The sequence below is a fragment of the Oryctolagus cuniculus genome, chromosome 8, assembly GCF_964237555.1.
Source record: "Oryctolagus cuniculus chromosome 8, mOryCun1.1, whole genome shotgun sequence".
NCBI classification, from domain to species: domain Eukaryota; kingdom Metazoa; phylum Chordata; class Mammalia; order Lagomorpha; family Leporidae; genus Oryctolagus; species Oryctolagus cuniculus.
The window spans coordinates 125,775,130-125,795,329 of NC_091439.1; the positions used below are offsets into that span (position 1 = coordinate 125,775,130).

General features: G+C 43.3%; 1 protein-coding gene across 1 annotated transcript; it reads left to right on the forward strand.

Moving 5' to 3' along the window:
* Window positions 1-1,073: 1,073 nt before the first annotated feature.
* On the forward strand, window positions 1,074-3,174 carry LOC100343274 (cyclin-I). The gene is made up of 2 exons (XM_051841467.2): window positions 1,074-1,634; window positions 1,792-3,174. Exons 1-2 carry the CDS (start codon window positions 1,560-1,562, stop codon window positions 2,809-2,811), a joined length of 1,095 nt encoding a protein of 364 aa, XP_051697427.2. The 5' UTR covers window positions 1,074-1,559; the 3' UTR covers window positions 2,812-3,174.
* The last annotated feature ends 17,026 nt before the right edge of the window (window positions 3,175-20,200 follow it).

Sequence of the window (20,200 nt, forward strand, 5' to 3'; positions counted from 1 at the left end):
CAACATTGCAGCACCAGTTACAATCTTAGCTGTTCTGCGTCTGATCCAGCTTCCTGCAGATATGCCTGGGAAGGCAGTGAATGATGATGGCTCAAGTCCCTGAGTCCCTGCAGCTCATGTGGGAGACAAACATGGATTTCAGGCTTTAGCTTTAGCAGCCATCTGGGGAGTGAACCAGCAGATAGAAGACCTCTTTCTCTTTCCCCATCTCTCTTTCTGTATGTGTGTTGTCTGAGAGACTCTTTCAAATAAATATATAAATCTTTAAAATAAAGCAGCAGAGATTAGAGAAAGTACTATCATATCGCAAAACATAATAATATATGCATATTATTCCTGTAGGAGAAATGTAGAAACAGAAAACATGCCAGAAAGAATGTTTGGAAATAAATTATCTTTCAAATAATTGAACAAAGACAAAATCTGTCTAAAAATCAGGAAGTAGATTGGGAAGGATGACACCCATACCTATTACTAGAATTCAGATATTTGGAATGTGTTGCCAAAGGAAGTGATCAGTAGGAGTCATAAGACTATTATAAGGATCACTGTTTCCCAGACATTCTGTTAAGAAGATGGTGTGTGTGTGTGTGTGTGTGTGTGTGTGTGTGTGTGTGTAATGAGGTTGGGAGCTAGGGGTGGTCTGGTGAGGACTGTCTTGGCTTTTATTGAATAAGAGAGCTTTCATAAATAATTAAAATATAGGGAGCTGGCACTTAGCCCAGTGGTTAAGGTGCTTGCATTTCACATCTGAGTGCCCGTGTTCAAGTCCTGGTTCCAGCTCCTGACTCAGCTTCCTGCTAATGCAGACCACGGGAGGGAGGCTGCAGTGAATGCTCAGTTGGATTTCTGTCACCTACATGGGACACATGGACTGCATCTTGTCCTTGTCCGTAGCTTTGATCCCAGCCCTACCCAGGCCATCGCTCTCATTTTGGGGGTGAACCAGTGTATGGGACGATCAATTCTCTCTCGCTTGCTCGCTCTTGCTCTTTCTCTCTCCCTCTCTCCTTCTCTGTATCTCTGCCTTTCAAATAAATACATAACTCTTTTTAAAAAGAAAAAGGCGCGGCACTTCTTCCTCCCCTCCCCTCCCTCCCCAGCCTTCCCCTCGAGCAGACGCGGCAGCGCCTCTGTCTCGCTTTTTCTTATTTTTTCCCCCCTTTCCCCTTCCTTTTTTTTTTTTCTCCCTTTTTCTCCCCTTCCCCCCTTTCACCATTTCCCCTCGGAGGCGCTTCCCCCGGGCAGGGGCAGAGCCGGCCTCACCCCCCCGCCTCTCCCCGGCCCCCGCCGCCCTATGGCGAGAGGGAGCCCCCTCCTCACCCGGGCACCAGCGGCGGCGGTTGGAGGAGCGGGACCGGCGGCGGCGGCCTCACGTCCAGGGTCACCAAGGAACTAACTCGCTGAGCGCCTGGCCGGCCGCAGGCGTGTGTCCCGCCCGAGTGCCTGCGCCCTCCGTGCCCCGCTCCCCCTCTTCTCCCTCCTCATCGGCCGGCTCCGTGTCCCGCGCGCCCCGACGTCGCGCGCTGAGGAAAATGAGGCGGTGACGGGGCCCCCGGATGACCCCGCGTCACCCCTGTGAGGCCTACAGCTCTGCCGGGGTGGAGGAGGAGGAGGAGGAGGAAGAGGAGAAGGTAGCTACATCAAGCTGGGTGGCAGGCAGCTCCAAAGGATATCATGAAGTTTCCAGGACCCTTGGAAAACCAGAGATTGTCTTTCCTATTGGAAAAGGCAATCTCTAGGGAAGCCCAGATGTGGAAGGTGACTGTGCCGAAATTCCCTACAGATCAGAATGTTTCTCCATCCCAGAGAGAGGAAGTAATTCAGTGGCTGGCCAAACTCAAGTACCAGTTCAATCTTTACCCAGAAACGTTTGCTCTGGCTAGCAGTCTTTTGGACAGGTTTTTAGCTACTGTAAAGGCCCACCCGAAATATTTGAGTTGTATTGCCATCAGTTGTTTTTTCCTAGCTGCTAAGACTGTTGAGGAAGGTGAGAGAATTCCAGTACTGAAGGTATTGGCAAGAGATAGTTTCTGTGGATGTTCCTCATCTGAAATTCTGAGAATGGAGAGAATTATTCTGGATAAGTTGAATTGGGATCTTCACACAGCCACACCATTGGATTTTCTTCACATTTTTCATGCCATTGCAGTGTCAACTAGGCCACAGTTACTGTTCAGTTTGCCCAAATTGAGCCCATCTCAACATCTGGCAGTCCTCACCAAGCAACTGCTTCACTGTATGGCCTGCAGCCACCTTCTGCAGTTCAAAGGATCCATGCTTGCTCTGGCCATAGTTAGTTTGGAAATGGAGAAACTCATTCCTGATTGGCTTCCTCTTACACTTGAACTGCTTCAGAAAGCACAGATGGAGAGCTCCCAGCTGATCCACTGTCGGGAGCTTGTGGCACACCACCTTTCTACTCTGGAGTCTTCCCTGCCTCTAAATTCCGTTTATGTCTACCGTCCCCTCAAGCACACCCTGGTGACCTGTGACAAAGGAGTGTTCAGATTACATCCCTCCTCTGTCCTGGGCCCAGATTCCTCCACGGACAACAGCAAGCCAGAAATGCCAGTCAGAGGTACAGCAGCTTTCTACCATCATTTCCCAGCTGCCCTTGGGTGCAAGCATACCTCTGCTAAACGCAAAGTAGAGGAAATGGAAGTGGATGACTTCTATGATGGAATCAAACGGCTCTATAATGAAGATAATGCTTCAGAAAACGTGGGTTCTGTGTGTGGCACTGATTTATCAAGACAAGAGGGACATGATTCCCCTTGTCCACCTTTGCAGCCTGTTTCTGTCATGTAGTTTGAATGGGTATTACCTTCAAGTACAAACTAAGGTAGACCACTCTAGAAATGAGAACACGGAAAAATCAGGAAAGGCTATAGAAAGATATATACCTTATCAGGCTGATCTGAAGTGAGCCAGAAACAAATCCCCCCATTTCGTTATGTGGCTAATGGTAATTCAGTACTTCACATAAAGACAGCTATATTGAGATAGATACATATATCTATCTACTTCAGAAATATCCAAATTTTTTTTAAAAAAGTAAAAAATCCCCTTGTAGTCTGTCAGTTCTGCTCTTCTGTTAAAATGTAGCTTGCCCTGTGTCAAAATTTTTCTTTAAATTTTAGAATTCATAGCTTGCAAATCCTATCCCCAGCATCCAAACCAAATTTTCCTGTTGCTTTTGCCTGCTTCTCCATTGAATAATGAATTTTATGCATGTTGATCTGTGGGGAGCAATCCGGACTGGACTAAGTTACTCGAATTAGGACTTATTCTATGCATCTGCTCTCCCACAATATGGCGCTGGGAGAGAAGTAAACAGCTTCCGCACAGCTGCCTCCAGTTCAACCAATTAACTGTAGGACTTGCTCCTGATTGGAGAGCAGCGTACTCGGCGTGTGGGCAGCCGAGTTGGGATTGGCGGAGGAGGACTATAAAGGAGGAGAGAGACGGCATGCACCAGGAACATCTATGGGGAACATCTAAGGGAACCCGTGCAGCCCCCGAGAGAACCGGCCGGCGGTGTGCCGCTCCCCTGCGGAAGTGGGGAATGTGGCCAGGGGGAACTGCCCTTCCACGGAGGTGGAAGGGATAGTAGCCAACCCGGGAAGAACCAGCAGCAAACCCGGGGAGGGCCGAGCAGACGAAAGAACAGCGCAGGGTCCTGTGTCGTTCCTCCACGAAGAGGGGGAGCGACATAATGGTGCCGTGACTCGGATAGGAAACGCAGAACGGATAGGAAACCTAGAACGGATAGGAAACTTAGGACGGATATGAAACTCAGGAGGGAAGAAATGGGAAAAATACCGGAGAGAGAGACTAGCAAACAGCCTAGGGAAAAGCCGGACGAAAAGGGTGCCGGAAGAAGCTATTGAAAGCCTAGGCATAGATTCGGATACGGACTACGGGGGGAAGCTGGGAGAAATCTCTAAGGTCGAAAGCGAAAGTGAAAGCTAGAACAAACAGACTCGGACGTGGACTGTGGGGAGAGGCCAGGAGAAATGAGGGGGGAGTATTGTTGGAAGAAAGCTTGGGGAAACATACCGGGTAGAGAAAAGTGTTAGGGAAATTGAAGCCGCGGGGGGCAGGCCAAGGCGGACACGAAAGCCACTTTGGGATTCTCAAGTTAGCCCGGGAATAGGGGGCGAAAAGTTGAAACCAGAAGCTGAAACGTGAGCCTGGTTGGGATCCGTCTGATTAGCCCGGGGAGCAAAGGACGGGAAGCCAAACCGTGGGGCGGAGACGTACGCTGGGTTGAATTCGCCAGGCTAGCCCGGGGAACTTAGATTGAATGCTAGTGGCGGACACGTAAGCTACGCTGTGTTACTCCCGGAAGCCGCCGCGTGCAGAGAGAGCACGGGGCGTGAATAGATAGGGAACGGGGCTGGCGTAGGCCGTGGTGCAGACGCGAAGGGCGTGGAGACCGCGGAGCACGCGAAGCCAAGCCGCGCAAAGCCGGGAAGCCGCGCAGATGAGAGACGCGGGCTGAAGCGGCTCGGCGGGAAAGCCGCGGAGAAATAGCCTCGGGGCGGAGCCTGCCGGCAGGGCGAGGCGCCAGGAAGCTGCGGGGATAAGAGAAACAGAAGTTTAGAAGTAAAGTGAGAGAAATAGGAATGTTGGCAGACAGAAGTAAAATGGGAGAAATAGGAATGCCCGGAGATAGAGAAATAGAGAAAAATAAGGCCTCCCCTCAACATGGGAATGAGAAAGCTTGGATTCGGCCTGCCTGATTAAGTGAGGCGATGAGCACGATGAGCACCTGCGGCGGCTAGCAGCTTATGCGCCGCAGGTCACTGAAGACAGGCACGAATTAACATCAGTAAGGCTTCCCCACAATACAACCATTAGGAGGCTTGGATTCGGTCTGCCTAATTAAGGCGGTAAGCGCCAGCAAGCAGCTCGACCAGAGTATGAGCTGCAGGTCACCGAAGATAGGCACAAACCAACACTAATAAGTCTCCCCCACAATACGGCAATGAGAAGGCTTGGATTCGGTTTGCCTGATAGGTTTTGTAAACACCTGCAGGCAGTTCTAGCAGAGCAGAGCATGCGCTGCAGGGCACCGAACACAGGCACGCATCAGCGCCTAAAAACCTCCTCACAACATGGCGAAGAGAGGACCCGGATTCGGTTTGCCTGATAGGACTTGTAAGAGCCTGTGGCAACTCTAGCAAGTAGAGCAGAGTGTGTGCCGCGGGACACCGAAGACAGGCGCGTATCAACGCTAAAAAATAAAAAGAAAGGGGGATCTGTGGGGAGCAATCCGGACTGGACTAAGTTACTCGAATTAGGACTTATTCTATGCATCTGCTCTCCCACAATATGGCGCTGGGAGAGAAGTAAACAGCTTCCGCACAGCTGCCTCCAGTTCAACCAATTAACTGTAGGACTTGCTCCTGATTGGAGAGCAGCGTACTCGGCGTGTGGGCAGCCGAGTTGGGATTGGCGGAGGAGGACTATAAAGGAGGAGAGAGACGGCATGCACCAGGAACATCTATGGGGAACATCTAAGGGAACCCGTGCAGCCCCCGAGAGAACCGGCCGGCGGTGTGCCGCTCCCCTGCGGAAGTGGGGAATGTGGCCAGGGGGAACTGCCCTTCCACGGAGGTGGAAGGGATAGTAGCCAACCCGGGAAGAACCAGCAGCAAACCCGGGGAGGGCCGAGCAGACGAAAGAACAGCGCAGGGTCCTGTGTCGTTCCTCCACGAAGAGGGGGAGCGACATAATGGTGCCGTGACTCGGATAGGAAACGCAGAACGGATAGGAAACCTAGAACGGATAGGAAACTTAGGACGGATATGAAACTCAGGAGGGAAGAAATGGGAAAAATACCGGAGAGAGAGACTAGCAAACAGCCTAGGGAAAAGCCGGACGAAAAGGGTGCCGGAAGAAGCTATTGAAAGCCTAGGCATAGATTCGGATACGGACTACGGGGGGAAGCTGGGAGAAATCTCTAAGGTCGAAAGCGAAAGTGAAAGCTAGAACAAACAGACTCGGACGTGGACTGTGGGGAGAGGCCAGGAGAAATGAGGGGGGAGTATTGTTGGAAGAAAGCTTGGGGAAACATACCGGGTAGAGAAAAGTGTTAGGGAAATTGAAGCCGCGGGGGGCAGGCCAAGGCGGACACGAAAGCCACTTTGGGATTCTCAAGTTAGCCCGGGAATAGGGGGCGAAAAGTTGAAACCAGAAGCTGAAACGTGAGCCTGGTTGGGATCCGTCTGATTAGCCCGGGGAGCAAAGGACGGGAAGCCAAACCGTGGGGCGGAGACGTACGCTGGGTTGAATTCGCCAGGCTAGCCCGGGGAACTTAGATTGAATGCTAGTGGCGGACACGTAAGCTACGCTGTGTTACTCCCGGAAGCCGCCGCGTGCAGAGAGAGCACGGGGCGTGAATAGATAGGGAACGGGGCTGGCGTAGGCCGTGGTGCAGACGCGAAGGGCGTGGAGACCGCGGAGCACGCGAAGCCAAGCCGCGCAAAGCCGGGAAGCCGCGCAGATGAGAGACGCGGGCTGAAGCGGCTCGGCGGGAAAGCCGCGGAGAAATAGCCTCGGGGCGGAGCCTGCCGGCAGGGCGAGGCGCCAGGAAGCTGCGGGGATAAGAGAAACAGAAGTTTAGAAGTAAAGTGAGAGAAATAGGAATGTTGGCAGACAGAAGTAAAATGGGAGAAATAGGAATGCCCGGAGATAGAGAAATAGAGAAAAATAAGGCCTCCCCTCAACATGGGAATGAGAAAGCTTGGATTCGGCCTGCCTGATTAAGTGAGGCGATGAGCACGATGAGCACCTGCGGCGGCTAGCAGCTTATGCGCCGCAGGTCACTGAAGACAGGCACGAATTAACATCAGTAAGGCTTCCCCACAATACAACCATTAGGAGGCTTGGATTCGGTCTGCCTAATTAAGGCGGTAAGCGCCAGCAAGCAGCTCGACCAGAGTATGAGCTGCAGGTCACCGAAGATAGGCACAAACCAACACTAATAAGTCTCCCCCACAATACGGCAATGAGAAGGCTTGGATTCGGTTTGCCTGATAGGTTTTGTAAACACCTGCAGGCAGTTCTAGCAGAGCAGAGCATGCGCTGCAGGGCACCGAACACAGGCACGCATCAGCGCCTAAAAACCTCCTCACAACATGGCGAAGAGAGGACCCGGATTCGGTTTGCCTGATAGGACTTGTAAGAGCCTGTGGCAACTCTAGCAAGTAGAGCAGAGTGTGTGCCGCGGGACACCGAAGACAGGCGCGTATCAACGCTAAAAAATAAAAAGAAAGGGGGATCTGTGGGGAGCAATCCGGACTGGACTAAGTTACTCGAATTAGGACTTATTCTATGCATCTGCTCTCCCACAATATGGCGCTGGGAGAGAAGTAAACAGCTTCCGCACAGCTGCCTCCAGTTCAACCAATTAACTGTAGGACTTGCTCCTGATTGGAGAGCAGCGTACTCGGCGTGTGGGCAGCCGAGTTGGGATTGGCGGAGGAGGACTATAAAGGAGGAGAGAGACGGCATGCACCAGGAACATCTATGGGGAACATCTAAGGGAACCCGTGCAGCCCCCGAGAGAACCGGCCGGCGGTGTGCCGCTCCCCTGCGGAAGTGGGGAATGTGGCCAGGGGGAACTGCCCTTCCACGGAGGTGGAAGGGATAGTAGCCAACCCGGGAAGAACCAGCAGCAAACCCGGGGAGGGCCGAGCAGACGAAAGAACAGCGCAGGGTCCTGTGTCGTTCCTCCACGAAGAGGGGGAGCGACAGATCTATACCCCAATATCCACCGAAAAGGCCCCCCCCAATTTTTAAAACAATTATTTCAGCTTAATGGCCATGTTTAATCCTGATTCAAATTCTACCTAGTTTGAGAAAGGTACTGTGGAATTGTCCTGTGTGAAGTAAGAAGTGGTAATAGGAAAATTGCTCACAATACCACTTCGCTTATTTCAGTTTCTATTGTTTGAAAGCAAAAATCACTGTCTTTAAGAGATGCTTTTTAAAGTGGCACATATTAGGTCACCCATAGATTTGCTGAAAGCATTTTTGACATTTGCATATAAAAGAATTTGTGATAAAGTTAATATATCAAGGTGCTCACCAAAGAAATATGTAACAACTAAAATTAGGTTTTTGTAACTGATGGGTTTCCACTCATTTATAATCAGTGGGAGAATGTCTAGATGTTGGGCAGCTCTATGATTTGAGTGTTACATGTACTAACTAAATTCAGTACCCTAGTTTTAATTCTGTATTGGGATTTTCTTGATAAAAGTTACTTCCCATCTCCCCAACCTACCTTTGTTCCTCTTAATGACTTCTGGATCCTGAGCTCCCTTTGCAGTCTGAAGGCGGCACTACAGTCAGAACCATGTCCTGATGTTAAAAGCCTCTGGTAGCAATAAAAGTTGTCAAAAAAAAAAAAAAGGCAGCATGGATTCTTGATCTTAAACATGCTAGTTAATATTGGCAATGGATTTCTGATATTGGGCTGCATAGTTGGCTCTCTAGTCTTTAAGACGGTCATGTGAATATGCTTCGAAAACATCTCTGCCAACACAAGGTATCTGAAGTGTTGAGAACTGCAGAATCTCAATCCAGTCATTACTCAGGAAACAGAAAGACTTTGACTTCCAGCACCAAGGTTCTCCTAACACCTGGTTTTACTCAAATTCATATCTGTTCTGAGATCACAACTTCTCAGTCCACACTTTCCTGTCTGAAATCTCTTACACCCCTGAGCCTAGGGCAGAAGCTGGCCTTAGCTTGTTCCTCATTCACCAATGTCCTAAGAATATTCAACACTGATGGAAACAATTAAAAAACAGACCACAGGAAAATGGTTATTATTTTAAGCAAGACTAAAATGCATTTTACAACAATAGTTCCAGCTTCTGGCTGTCGTCTACCATCTGGCAATTTTTCTGTGTCTTTCTAGTTCTCCATTTGTTCCTTAAATCTTGCCATAGTGTCTGAATGTTCTGTCTGCATGATGTATTTACTCTTAGACTCTCAGTTCTGTGATTCCTAAAACTCTAATATTCACTTCCATTCAACTTATGTCAGATATGTGTGTGTTAACACATCCACAAAAATACAAAAAATACACCCTCACTTTCTTCCCGCTGAATTTCTCAGCAGTCTCCTCTCTTTAAAAAAAGGCCACATCCATTGTGTTCAAAGCCTCTTTTAATTCCTTTCTCAGTGTACCTCACTCTGGGTTCTGCCGCTGCGTTTGTCTTATCAAGGTCATCAGCACATTTTAAAAACATGTAAATATAATCTGAGATGACTTCCAGGATAACCACCAAAGCAGTGAGGGGCTCAGCTCAACCTGTGTGTTCTCGCAGATATTACGGAAGGTTTCGAACAGTAAAACATTCACCATGGAGCTGCAACTCTAATGCAGAAGAGGAATAAGAAAAAGTGTAGAGGCAGCAGTAAAATATCAAGAACTTGTGTAGGTAAGTCCTTATGGTGTGGTCCCTCAGTCAACAGTTCAACATCAACTTGGAACTTACTAGAAATTTAAATCCTAAGGATCTATCCCAGACATGCTGGGATATCCCAGAATCAGAAAGTTTGGGCTATTGAGCATAGCGAACAGTATTGTAAGAGGCTCTGAAGATTGTTTTGATACATAATAACTTATGAGCCACTTTCGTAAGTGTATGTCAGTATGAATATATAGCAATCAATTTATACAAAATATCTGTGTGCATGTAAACAAAGAGTGGCATTCTATGAAGAAAAATAGCAACGTGCAAATATTTGGTATAAAATAATTCTTTGAAAGAACTTCAAAAAAAAAAAAAAGCAATGGATTTAGAATGGAGTGATCCAGTGGGAAAGTAACAAGATGCTATCAGGCTGAGCGGATCATGTGCAATCCTGAAGGTAAGGAAAGAGGCTTGGATTTCATTTTGTGTGGAATCGGAAGACACTGGAAACTTACAAATAAAGAAGTGTCATGACTTGACTTACTTTTAAGTTACTCTTGCTGCTCTGGAGAAAATAGATTGCCAGAGACAGAGTGAGAGTGGAGATACCGGGTAGGACGCTTTCACGGTGCTTTGGGAAACGGTTGGTGGTGGCCAGCTCACGGGTCATGGCTATGATGACCGAGAGACATTCACAGGCACCAACCCGAGGGCTCTGTCAGGAAGTCCTAACTCACTAGTAGGTTACCCACCTGGAATTCCTCTTTCTTTTCCTTTCCTAATCCTTATAACAATCTGTACTTTTTCTTCAGAAATGTGATAAAACTTGTCCCTAAAATAGTTGTGATTCTGTACTCATAGATGTGTGTGTGTGTTGGTGATGAAGCTTGATTTTAACTAAAACTTCAAAGTGCACATCGACTAGCTCTGTTTTGCTTTCATTAGCATATTTTATGCTTTTTCATAAAATTTTTAATGAGTTTTTCATGTTTAGCTTCATCTAGTTCTCTATTCTATTTGCTGTTATATCCACCTAAGTGTATATAATATTATTTAATGGTTCCCTAAGTTCTGTTTTTATTATCAGTTTTTTCAGCTTGCCAAGGGATTTCTGTTTTAGTTTGGTTTTCATTGCTTTTTTTTTTTTGCAAGAAAACAAGTGGTTGATTATACGGATGATCTCTGCTTTCTAAATCACTTGTCTCTGCCTTTACCATCTCTATTTCTCCTTTTATTTTGGATTTTACTTTCTTAGAGTTACGAACTGTTTTTCTGAATTCTTGAATGTAGTGCTTAATTCATAGTTTTACATATTTTCCAACTGAAGACCTTAAATTTGCTTCTCTAGTTACCACTGCAGATTTGATTGTTTGATATTTTTGATTGTTATTGTATTCTAAGAGTTTGTTATTTCCATTAAGATGTGTTCCTTAGTCTGTAGAATGATTGTGGGACATGCATGTTCTGTGACATGGTTTTGTGGCTGCAGCCTATTCTGGTTTTCATTTTGACCATGAACTGATCCATAGCAGGAGAGCCCCACCCCCATCTATGGTATAGAGACCTGCAGTTCTTATTTCCTCTGCTAGTACTGTTTAGAGTTTACTGATCTTGAAACATTTTCCATTTTTTTTTCTGGCTGGCTGTTCCTGTATGGGAAGGAGACATATATGCAACACAGTTTCATAGTTCTGGGTTTGTTGAAGGTGTTGTATTTCTAGGCTTGGTTCCACTCCAACCATGGTTCAGGAAGTAAATATCTTCTGATCTGTTTGGGTTTCTGGATTCTCACATCATGTCTCACATCAAGCTCCTGTACACATGGTCCCTGAGCATAAAATCACTTCCTTTAACAAGAATTAAATCTCCACATGCCCTAAGGTCTCTACGCATTTCCATTCATGTTGTTTTGAGATATCTATGTACTAACATGTTTGAGTGGTTTTGTGTATGTTGTGGGGAGGAGAGTCCGTTCATTCAGAGGAGTTGCTCCAGCGTTTGACCTAACCTGACTCACAGCACTGGACTGATTTTTTTAAATTTTCTCAATATCTACAGATTCTGAGCACCTGGAGAATAGGCCCCATAATTTTCTTTTTCTTCTTTTTTAAGATTTTATTTATTTATTTGAAAGGTAGAGTTACAGACAGTGAGAGGGAGAGACAGAAAAAGATCTTCCATTTGCTGGTTCACTCCCTAAATGGCTGCAACAGCCGGAGCTGGGCCAATCCAAAGCCAGGAGCCAGGAGCTTCTTTTGGGTCTCCCACATGGGTGCAGGGGCCCAAGGACTTGGGCCATCTTCTACTGCTTTCCCAGGCCATAGCAGAGAGCTGGATCAGAAGAGGAGCAGGTGGGACTAGAACCAGTGCCCATATAGATGGAGGATTAAGCTATTGCACTACAGCACTGGCCCTCCATGTTTTTCTTGGATTTCTCTTTTCAGCATGTTGCCCAAAACACAGGTGTTTACTGACCAAATTAATATTTCAATGCATTCATATAGTTTTCTTCCAAAAACATGAAGACACAAGCAATATTCACCCTTCCTTTTCTGACGTTTACTGAGAGAGTATAAAATTTCAAGCCTATTTAAATTGTAACATACCAAGATGGAGTCAGTAAATGAAAAAAAAATATTTAAGAAAACTATAGATGAAATACCTAAAGCCAAGTTTCATTTCAGGATTCATAACTATCGTCAAGTACATGTGTCAGTATGGGAGAAATTTCACACCTGTTATATAAGTGTTTGTGATGATTGTTTTACCTCCAGCTGGAAGATACAATGCCACATGCATTAATAAACAAGGGCAAAATGTCATTGACATGCAGAGCGTTAACTTCAAATATAACCACATACATAGGCTAGAAGAAAACAGCAAAGAAGTTATAGAGATTGGCTTATAAAGAAAAAGAAAGTATCTCTCATAATCCTATGTGAACTGTCTCCAAGGTAAATTCACAAAAATTGTGGTCCATGGTGTCCCAAATTATCCAGAAGCTTTATCACTCAGTTTTGGATTGGAATGTGTTTGGAAATGTCTTCTTCCAGTCAGTGACAGTAGAGTTAACGAGTGCATCCCATTCCTTTAATACTACAATTTCTCATAGGTTTGAGGGACAGATAATTAACAAATATTTTCTTTGCAGCAACAATCTGCCAAGTTTCATGTTAAGGATCATGTTGAGTTATGCATATAGAACAGTAAAATGTAGGGCACACAGCTTCAAGATATAAGGCAGGACGTGGCATTCATGTACTCACAGGTGAGCAACCATTTCAGTTTCATCAGGAAAAATGGACAATGGAAATGTAATAATTTTAGGAGTATTAAAAGCAAAAGTATTTGGTGACAATAATAATTTCTACCCTCATTAATGATAGATTTATTTAATAATATCTTTTTTCCATGGTCCAGAGCAACAGAGATTACTGTAACTAAATTCCTGAGTTTTCCAAGTGTATAAGCCGGTAAAGGGAGAGAACCATTAGTTGCACACATTTATAAAGTGTAGCAAGATCTATGCTATTTGGAATCCTGAGAAGTAGAAAGGAGAAATGTGTTCAAGTTTGAATGAGGATAAGGGATGCAGTGGTTAACAAATGTTTCATTTAGAAGGAAGTCTTTGAGTAGTATGCTGATATAGGACAAAAATAAAAATGCTTGTGCATCAGACTAAAACAGGCAGTCAAATGTGATGTGTGTTTCTCTAACTTCAACACATGAGCAGAGAGCGCAACAGATGCACACAAAGCCACAGCTAGGCCTCTGGGGGAATGCAAAAGTCTAGATGGGACAAATAGTCTGATGGAAGCTGAAGACCCTTAATCCTGGAGATAGGCAGAGCTGCCCCATAAAGCTGGCTTCCTAACCTGTTACCTACAGATCTAATGTGGCAAGGTGTTTTCTGCATGAATGGGAGGGCAACTTCACACAGAGGTCAATTCTTTCACCTTTATCCTCCCACCTACAATGACGACATTCTGAAAATTTGGGTATTACCTAGAGCTGAGAGTATAACGTTAGACTGACCTTGCTAAAATGTCCATACCCACAATACATCTAAATCAACCGTCCAAGAACAATGAAAATTGCTCATGTTTTCTGAAAGTCCTGAAAGGGTATTTTAAAAAATTGTTTTGTTTTAATTTTTAACAGATTGAATATGATTTATTGATATAGTTCCAAGAATATAAGCATATTCCCTTCCTACCTCCCCCCCACCCCCTTTCCTTTAACCCTTCTATACTCTCCCTTTCTTTTATTTTTGGTTTTTGAGATAACATATTTTAAATTTATATTATAGCAAAAATTTTAATATTTCACTGAATAAGAAATTAAACATGTAAAAATCGAATGACCCTAGTTGTGGGAATATAGACAATGGCTGTATAATTGAATGGAGAAATGGCAATACAGTACATTTTAAAGTAATCACAGATCATTAGAACTGTAGTAGTGCAGCATTCTTAACAATTGGCTTGACAAAGGTATGACACAAAGTTTAAAAAACTATATTGCAGCAATACTGGTACACACAGACATTTCCTTTTTTTAGATTTTAGCTCCCCTATATAAGAGAGAATTTGTGATATTTGTCTTTCTGGGTCTCTCTGGGTCCAGTTTAATTCACTCAATTCCAGTAGCATCCATTTTGCTGCAAATGGTAGAATTTCATTCTTTTTTAATAGCTGGATAATATTCCAATGTGTATATATACCACATTTTCTTTATCCATTCATCTGATGACGGACATCCAAATTTTGGCTATTGTGCACAGTGCTGCCATAAACATGGTGGTGCAGGTATCTCTTTCCTACATCGTGTTCAAGTCTTTTGGGTATATACCCAGTAGTGAGATTGCTGAGTCATATTGCAGGTATATTTATAGTGTTTTAAGAAATCTTCACACTGTTTTCCACAGTGACTGTGCTAATTTGCATTCCCACCAATAATGTGTAAATGTTCCCCTTTCTTCACATCCTGGCCAGCATTTGTTGAAGAGACAGAGCCATTTTATCAAACATCAGTTGGCTCTACATACATGGATTAATTTCTGGGCTCTCTATTCTTTTCCATTGATCTATGTATTGGTTTTTATGCCAGTATCGTGCTATTTCAGTTACTATAGCTTTGTAGTTTGTTTGAAGTCAAGTATTGTGATGTCTCCAGCTTGGTTTTTCTTGTTCAGGATAGTGTTGGCTAGCCTGGGTCTTGTGATCCCATATGAATTGTAGGATCGCTTTTTTTAGTCCTGTTAAAGAATGTCATTGGTATTTTGATAGGGTTTGCATTGAATACATAGATTGCTTTAGAGAGCATAGACATTTTATTTATTTATTTATTTTGACAGGCAGAGTGGACAGTGAGAGAGAGAGACAGAGAGAAAGATCTTCCTATGCCGTTGGTTCACCCTCCAATGGCCGCCGCGGCTGGCGCCCTGCGGCCAGCGCACCGTGCTGATCCGATGGCAGGAGCCAGGTACTTATCCTGATCTCCCATGGGGTACAGGGCCCAAGTACTTGGGCCATCCTCCACTGCACTCCCTGGCCACAGCAGAGAGCTGGCCTGGAAGAGGGGCAACCGGGACAGAATCCGGCGCCCCGACCGGGACTAGAACCCGGTGTGCCGGCGCCGCAAGGCGGAGGATTAGCCTAGTGAGCCCCGGCACCAGCCGAGCATAGACATTTTAAGATATTGAAGCAAGGAATATCTTTCCATTTTTTGTCCTTGATGATTTCTTTCACCAATGTTTAATAATTTTCACTGTAGAGATCTTTCACTTCGTTTTTTAAAGACTTATTTATTTTTATTTGAAAGTCAGGGTTACACAGAGAGAGGAGAGGGAGAGAGAGAGAGAAGTCTTCCATCTGCTGGTTCACTCCCCAGATGGCTGCAATGGCTGGAGCTGTGCAGATCCCATGCCAGGAGCCAGGAGCTTCTTCTAGGTCTCCCATGCATGTGCAGGGGCACAAAGATTTGGTCCATCTTCCCACTGCTTTCCCAGGCCATAGCAGGGAGCTGGATTGGAAGTGGAGCAGCCAAGACTCGAACCAGCACCTATATGGGATGCTGGCACTTCAGGCCAGGGCATTAACCCACTGTGCCACAGCGCCGGCCCCGAGATCTTTCACTGTTTTGTTAAATGTATTCCTAAATATTTTATTTTTTCACTATTGTGAATGGGACTTCTATCTTCGTTTTTATTTCTGTGATCATTAGCATATAAAAAGCTACTATTTATTGTACATTTATTTTGTAACCTACAACTTTACTAATTGGTTTATCAATTCCAACAGCCTTTTGGTGGAGTTTTTAAGTTTTTCCATGTACAACATCGAGTCATCTGCAAATGTGGGTAATTTAGCTTCCTCTTTTCCAGGTTTGATGCCCTTTATTTCTTTTTCCTCTCTAATTGCTCTTGCTAAAACTTCCAGTACTACATTGAATAAGAATGACAAAAGTGGACATTCTTGTTTGCTTCAGATCTGAAGGGAAATGCTTTAATTTTCCCCATTCATAATGATAGTAGCTGTTGGTTTGTGATATATACCCTTTATAATTTTGAGGCATGTTCCTTCTGTACCGAATTTGTGGATGGTTTTTATCATGAAAGGGTGCTGAATCCTAGCAATTACTTTCTCTGCATCTATTGAGATGGCCATACGGTTTTTGTTCTTCATTCTACAGATGTGATTTTTGAGGTTTATTGATTTGTGAATGTTGAACCACCCTTGCATTTCTGGGATGAATCCCACTTGATAGTGAAGTATGATCTTTTGATGTGGTTTTGGATTCAATTTTTTAGTATTTTGTTGAGAATCTTTGCATCTATGTTCATTAGGGACTTTCATCTGTAGTTTTGTGTGTGTGTGTGTGTGCGTGTGTTGTGTGATGTCTTTCATTTTGGTATCAAAGCAATGATGGTTTCATAAAAGGAGTTTGGGTGAATTCCACCCTTCTCAACATTTTGGAATAGTTTGAAGAGCATTGCATTTACTTCCTCTTCTGTTGTTTGCAGAATTCAGTAGTAAAGACATCAGGTCTTGGACTTTCCTTTGATGGAAGACTTCTGATTACTACTTCAATCCCATTGCTTGTTATGGGTCTGCTCAGATTGCCTATATCTTCTTCATTTAATCTTGGTCGGTTATACGATTCCAGGAATTTATCCATTTCTTCAAGTCTTTCTACCATATTAGCATATACTTTTTCATAGTAGTTTCTTATGATCATGTGTATTTCTGAGGTGTCAGTTGCAATATCTCCTATTTCATCTCCAATTTTATTTGAATTTGAATTTTGAATTTCAGGTATCTTAGCCTAAGATAAAAGAAAGACAAATGTATAAACAGGAAAGGGGGATCTCAAGCACTGTAGCTGCTGTTCCAGCAAGCTGCTAAAATGTAGCAGGATTTCTTCTTGTTGCCGGTGTCACTCCATGAATTATTCCAGTCTGGCACATGGAAGGCCACCAGTAAATGTTTTTTGATTTGTATTTTAAATCACAAGTTAATTAAAAGATTACTGAGTTTATAATTGACAAGCACTGAATTGTGTATATGAGATCTACTTTTAATTTAACATTGATTTAGCAATGTAAATTAGAATGTGTTAGTAAATCCATCAAATTTTTAAAAGTAGAGTGAATAATATTTATAACAATATTTCAGGAAATAAAATTATTATATATTTCTACTTGATGTATACATTTAAAATAAACCTAATATTTATTGTTGCTTTTGAATCTTCTTTAATATGGTGGTGTTTATTTTCATTTACCTAGTGTTTATTGATTCCAAATTAGCTTATTTTTTTCTCATGTGCCACTTTGCAATTTCAAACATTTAGTGTTCGATGAACATGCTCCAAAATGTGCCACATTAATTATTTGGTTATATGCTTTCCTAGTATTGGGATGCCCCTCCAACCAAGTCCTATGTCTACACAAATCCACCCATCCTTAATACACATCATAAATCCCTCCTTTTTCATGATGTCTTTTCTGATTTATTGGTTAAAATTTGATATCTCACTTTATTAAGTCCCCATCAAACTACTTATGTCTCTTATTATCATCCACTATTTCAAATCACTTAAGTAAAGTCAGTATAGCTTGGTGTGATGTTATAGATCCCCATCAGCTTATAAGATTCTTGAGAGAAGAAACTGTGTTAGCAATGTTTGCCCTGCCTGAATCCACCAGTACACTGACCTGTACCTAAGAGAGAGCGACTAATGCATACTTATTTATTACCCACTTTGCTTCAAACCTTATTTGAAAAATAGTTCACCAAATTGTTTAGCTTATTTGAACTGAATTGAAAATAAAGTATCAGGCATAATAATCTGTCCTCTGGAGAACATTATAATTGCCTTTGCAAGTGCTCTACAAATTTAAATTTCTTTTTAGTCAATTATCTTTTAATAGACATATTTTAGATCCAAAAATGTCACAGTTCTTCCTTATGTTAAATTTAAACATCCACCTTTTAGTTGCGGATTTGTTAAAGACACATACAAATACTGTCTTGACACACATACTGTCATAAAAATAAAATTCGACTTTAAGCTTATAACAGTTAAACACTTTCATTAACATTCCAAGCAGCACCATTAGAAGTGAATGCATTAGTTAGCTGCTCTGTTTGAACATCAGGGAAGAAAAGTTATTATAAAACATCAAACTGACTAATCTATGACACAATGTGGTCTCACATTGAATCCTCAGGTTTATTAAATTCCAAGCATCAGTACAGCCCAAGTTGGTCCATGGTGCCAATTTTAATGCCAATGGAGGCATCATTTTTTTATAGAACATGTTGTTTTTAGTAAGTATCTTAAGGGACACTTATATCTCGACAAAGGCTGTTTTTCCCATCAGCTACATGTAGGAAGGAGCCTAGGGTGCATGGATTTTCATAAAACTCTCCATGTATATTGGATCCTTCATCAAAATTAAGGAAATTATAGATCATCATGTTACCTAGCTCTGTGATAACACACTGGTCCCAGATAGGATAATAGTAGTTGGATGCATGGGAAATAGTTAAAACACATTGCCGCCATCACACAAGTAGCCCTTCTTATCCATGGCTTTACTTTCTGTGATTTCAGTTACCTGTATCGATCACAGTCCAAAAGCATTAAGTGGGAAATCACACAATTCTAGTTTATTATGGGTAAGCACAGGAAAAATGCATGGTATGTGTAGGGTATGACACTATCCAGTTTCTGGCATCCCTGGGGCTTGCAGAGTGTATCTCCCCTAGATCATGGGAGTTGACTGTACATCTATTGCTAGTTTTGGTGAGCTTGAAAAATCAGTGTGAGATAATTTGAATGATTAAATATTTTGAAAAGATCTTTTCTGTGCATATGTTTTAGCCAACACCAAAAGGAGAAATAACACCTAGATTTGGCCATTACAAATCCCCCATCGGGCCATTTTGTAGATATTCAAGTAAATAACTCAGGGCTTTATACAAGAGTGATCCAGTACATTGATTTTATCTATGGATGGAGAAAAGCCACCATGGTGCTGTGTGGGAAAGATAATCAGGCGGGTGTGTAAAGTATCTCCAAATATTGTTTCTTATGTATTTTACAGATATGCATTATGAAAGCTATATATTTCAGTATTTGTTCACTCCTGCAATTTTTTCTTGAGTTGCAATGTTTTCCAGAAAATCCACCTTAATTCCTCAGGAAGAGTCAGAGCCTACCCTGCAGAACAGCCTCTGTCTGTATCATTATCCATAGACAGTGTGTGCCCTGGGATTTTCCACCCATGACAGTCATTAAATGACTGTGTCCTTCGCATAAGGTAATAAGAACATCCATCACATGTTTTGCTTGTTTGGGCTTTTCCTTAAAGTTTCTTGAATTTCTTGTCTGAGCATACGGTTCATCTTGGTTTCCATTTAACTACAGTAAACTGGAATCAGCTGCTCAGACCCCTGACCCTGTGTCTTTGTTTCTACCAGTCCTGTGGTTCGGGATGTGCATTGCATTCTCTGCAGAAACCCTCCTTCCACCTTGCACTTACCCACCCATCCCCATCCTGCCAGACCAAGGGTGCTCTTCTTTCCAGACCTCACCACCAGCCGCTCTAACTGGCAGCTCTGGAAATCACCTCTATACTAATCAATTACAGGGAAGTAAAGAATTGTTACACAGAATTATCATTTTAAAGTATTAAAGTTTTTGCTTTGGGAAGGAAATCTACATAAATATGGTAAGGATTTTGTGAAAGAACACATTGGCCCCGTAGGGGAGCACTGTTACATTATTTCGATTTTTAGATTATTTCAGAAATTAGTAAGTAATGACTCTAACAGACTTAAACATAACCAGATAGGTCTCCCTATTTAGTCTGCTTTAATTTAACTGACCGGAATCAACAGAGTCTCTACAATATCAAAGCCAAACATCTAAAGCAATGTAAATTCAAAAATCCTATGAAAAGGAAAACAAGTAGGTCAGTTTTTATGTAGATAAATGAAGTTCAAAGCAATGATTTATTTCATCAATCAAATCTGTTTGTAATGAGAAAGAATCCCCACTATTTCCAACTCGATATAGTTAGTCATCCTACTTGCTATTCTGCTTCAAATGAGTGCTCGGGGTTCCCATCTCCTTTGGCCCAGACCAGGCTCTTTGAAGAGGAAAATCAGTGATGGTGACTTATATGTGATATGTACTCACTGAGAGCTGCAGCCCCAGGTTAAGCTCAGAGCTGGGGAAATTTTGGCCTG

Excerpts from the sequence above, each read along its gene's own strand:
- LOC100343274 (XM_051841467.2), top strand. The coding sequence starts at position 1,560 with ATGACCCCGCGTCACCCCTGTGAGGCCTACAGCTCTGCCGGGGTGGAG. Across the intron at positions 1,635-1,791 it reads AGGAGGAGGAAGAGGAGAAG|AATGTTTCTCCATCCCAGAG; the intron begins GTAGCTACATCA and ends CCTACAGATCAG.